At 46.3% G+C, this 3,537-nt stretch overlaps 1 protein-coding gene across 3 annotated transcripts in view; it reads left to right on the forward strand.

Moving 5' to 3' along the window:
* Positions 1-3,380, forward strand: part of SHLD1 (shieldin complex subunit 1) — a 93,024-nt gene extending 89,644 nt beyond the window's left edge. For all 3 annotated transcript variants that reach the window (XM_069787424.1, XM_069787425.1, XM_069787423.1), the window contains one exon: positions 920-3,380. In XM_069787424.1, coding sequence (XP_069643525.1) covers positions 920-1,440 — 521 coding nt within the window. In that variant the 3' untranslated portion in view covers positions 1,441-3,380. The remainder of the gene's footprint in view (positions 1-919) is intronic.
* The last annotated feature ends 157 nt before the right edge of the window (positions 3,381-3,537 follow it).

Consider the following 3,537-nt stretch of genomic DNA (forward strand, 5'->3'; position numbering starts at 1 on the left):
ACACACTGGCGCAGCGGGCTCAGAGATGAGATTGCAGTTAGAGGCACTCCCTGGGTACCAGAGCCCAATTCAAGGTCTCTTTATGGAGGCTGTTCCTAGCAGAAGCTGTATGGCTTGCTGATCATCCTGGTCACGTCATTGCCAAATGTCTCTGTGCTGATGCTGTATTAATTATGTGCAAGTACAAAGCATCCCTGTTGATTGCATTGGAGCAGAAGAGAACCACAGCCCTGACTTGTCCAGAGATGTGGGTCAGCAAGGAAGGAAGAGAAGAGCTAGGCAAGAATGAGTCCTCGGCCTTTACATAAATGTTACCTATAAAAATTCCTGCAGGATGAGGGAAGAGTGTTTAGTGCAGCTGGGCTGCAAAGATGGGACTTCATGGGGAAGCACAAACTCCATGCAGTTACTGTAACAGTTTCAGTTTGGAGGCTCTAGATCTCCCTGAAAGCTGGAGGACAAGGCTGCACATTGTGCTGTAGGAGTAAAATTGAGAACTATGAAAAGGGAAGGATTAGACCCATGGCCAAAGGGAGAAAAAGGAAACACGCAGAACTGCTTCAGCTGCAAACTAGACTTTCCTGTGGGTCAGCCGTTGTCTCCAGCAGCAGCAGGTCCCAATTTTCACCTCTTTGGAAATACGACCGAGAAGAGCTGGGAGGTTTGTACTACCAAGTAGGTTCAATCACTGCAGTGCAATAGAGTGAGGCTGGGACAACTATGAGATCCCCAAATACAGCCCATCTTGTATGAATCTATGCATCAAGCCCCTCTGGCAGTCCAGGCAAGTTTAAAGCAGTACTTAGCTCACTCCTGCACAGAGCCTGCTTGCCAGACTGCAGTGAGGGGGGGCCAAAAAAAGATTTTGCCACAGGGATGACCTGGTGACTAATGAGTTTCATTGATCTTGTGCTTGCAGGAGAGAACAATCTACCATCTGCAGCTCCTCCGAGCTTTTCTGCTGGAAGCTCTGGGAAAGCAAACATGAGATGTTATCCAAAAGTGGGGCTGTGTGAGACCACTGAACCTAATGATGCTGCTCTCTCATGGGTGTATGAACATGATAGTGCGGAAGATACCAGTGTCAGGAAATGTCTTGATGGCTTCTACAAAATGTATTGCAAAAAACGGCCAGACAGAATGGATCCCACCTACAAGGCTGCATCACAATGTCTTTCGCAGAAGATTTCAGAGCTAGCAAACCGGGATGGAACAAAATACGTGTTGCGTTGTCTGCAAATGGCCCAGGTGGTCTTGAATAGAGATGGGTGTAAGATCTTTCCAAACCACCCCACTACTGCTTGTTTTTCAAAGCCAGCTGAGGGAGAGGTTGTGTTGGAAGACAGAAGGAGAACACCTGGACTCTCAGATGATGTCCTGCAATTCCTCTTGAAACAAACACTGACGGAACATAGCCTTAACGTGCCACATGAGAAGTGAGCAAGATGCTGGTTTGTTTCTGTCACGGGAGCTTGGCTTTCACTCTGAAAAGAGGTGACTTTCTTGGAAAGACACTGTTCTCTTATCACTACCTTCAACGCCACATATTCCATGGAAGGCTTCATTTGGAGCAGACCTTGCCACCTTGGCCTCTGCAGGGCAGCACCACATAAGGAGCATCAGTGGTCACCATGTAACTGCTCGGGATGTGCTGACTAATTGAGATGCACAATGGGTGATACAGTGTCTGTTGCTGGGACATCAAACATAGTGATTTCTGCATACCAGGCTTTTAAATTGACCTACATCCCTACCCCTGCTGAACAGTGGCCCAGCCCAAATTCAGCCCCTGTGTGGGCATGGATGTCCAAGTGCTGTTAACTATAACAGACTGATTGAATGAGCGTGGCATGGTACACCCCAGACCTAGGGAGGAAACTTAAGATTTTGTTCTGTACCTGACTGATACTGTAATGCCTGTGCCTCCACAGGAGTGCCTGATAGCTGTGTGTGTTTACCTACAGACATATGATCCCACAGATCATGGTTGCAATGTGGGTGAGCTTTTTCTACAGAAAAGTGTGTGTGCATGAGCGAGGGAATACAGCTTCTGAGCAGGTTTTTTTTTTTTTAACAGGAGGGATAAAAAAAGAGAAAGAAAAGCTTTATCGCCTTAGTGATGTTTCTAACACTTCAAATGCACCAGCTGAGTAGACTGGGGATTTTTTCCTATCTATATGAGCTGGTTTAAGAGCAACCTGAAATAGATTCATGAGTGAGGGCTCTGCAGAGGTGTCCATAGGGAAGCTGCAAAGTTGGTGCCAGCTGCCCTGGTAGCTGCCTGCTGTAAGATGCAGAATACCTAAGAAAAGCAGAGCTCACGTCTCAGCATGCCCAAGACTGTGGGTTGCTTGGTTGATCCTGTAGGCGCAATGCTGCTTTCTCCAACTCTCTCCCTGCCCATTAGCTCCCATTGATTTCTGCTACCGTGAGGTCTGAGCCCAGAGCTTTCACAGAGAGGAAGCCAACGCTCATTGCTTGAGTACACTGTGTACTTGGCTCTGCACAAGACTTCGAGATTACATTCCTGGTGTGTTGATGGATGAGGGAAAATGTTGTGTGAGATGTTTGAACCATGCCATTGGTTGGTTACAGCAAAGGTTCACTTCTTCTAACAAGTTCTGCTGCTGTTTATACCCAGAACTTTCTTGCTCTGATTTTAGTTGGCAAGATCACCACTGGCTGCAGTGGGAACTGGCCCAATGCACTGGTTGCCCAGCTTGGGTTGTGGTTTACTATTGCTTGCTGTATGACATTAAGAGGTGGCTTGAAGGACTAATTCCCAGCAGTTGGTTTTGGTCACTGCCACCTGGAGAATTTACAGTGCACTTGAGCTGATGTGTTGCTATGAATTTGGCAGGCCTAATTCTCCTTTACTTTGTGCTTGTGGAAACTGGGAGTGAATCCCAAACAAAATAGCTGCACAAGGGATGCAGGACTTGGCTCCCTCTGTCGAAGCTTTGGTGAGAAGCGTGCTGCTGTCACGCAAGGCTGCAATTCAGGCCCCTCTGCTCAGCATGTGGGAGCCCTTTGAAGTGGTCAACCAGGAGCAAGCAGAGCTTCCAGTCCCTCTCTGGACAGGTTGTCAGTCATTAAAGCTATGCTTTACTGACTGCAGTTATTCTTATAAATGTTCTGTTCTTGAGTGATGTACCAGGCTCTAAAAGAGACACTTGGGTGGGAGAAGATAGTTACGTGGTATTCCTTAGCAGGGTTGCCAGGCCCACTGCTTTGATATAGTTTTTGCTTTGTTTCACAGCTTGTTTGGGGGGCTTGCAAGTCAAAGAAACCTTCTGGAAAAATTCTGAGCTTTGTCTTCTCCAAATTTTTATTGTTACATTTTCACTAAAATTTAGAATAAACCTAATTATTTTATGGCAGATTTTCATATTTTAGGTTCTTACAGAAGCAGAGCAGAGCTCAGCTGGATAAATTAGTCTCCAAAATTCCATTGATTTTTAATGATAACAAAACAAGCTAAATGTTTAGGGGAGTCCAACAGTCTTGTCAGTTATCTGGTGTTAGGAGCTGAAACAT

This window comes from Haliaeetus albicilla, chromosome 7 (assembly GCF_947461875.1).
Source record: "Haliaeetus albicilla chromosome 7, bHalAlb1.1, whole genome shotgun sequence".
NCBI lineage: Eukaryota > Metazoa > Chordata > Aves > Accipitriformes > Accipitridae > Haliaeetus > Haliaeetus albicilla.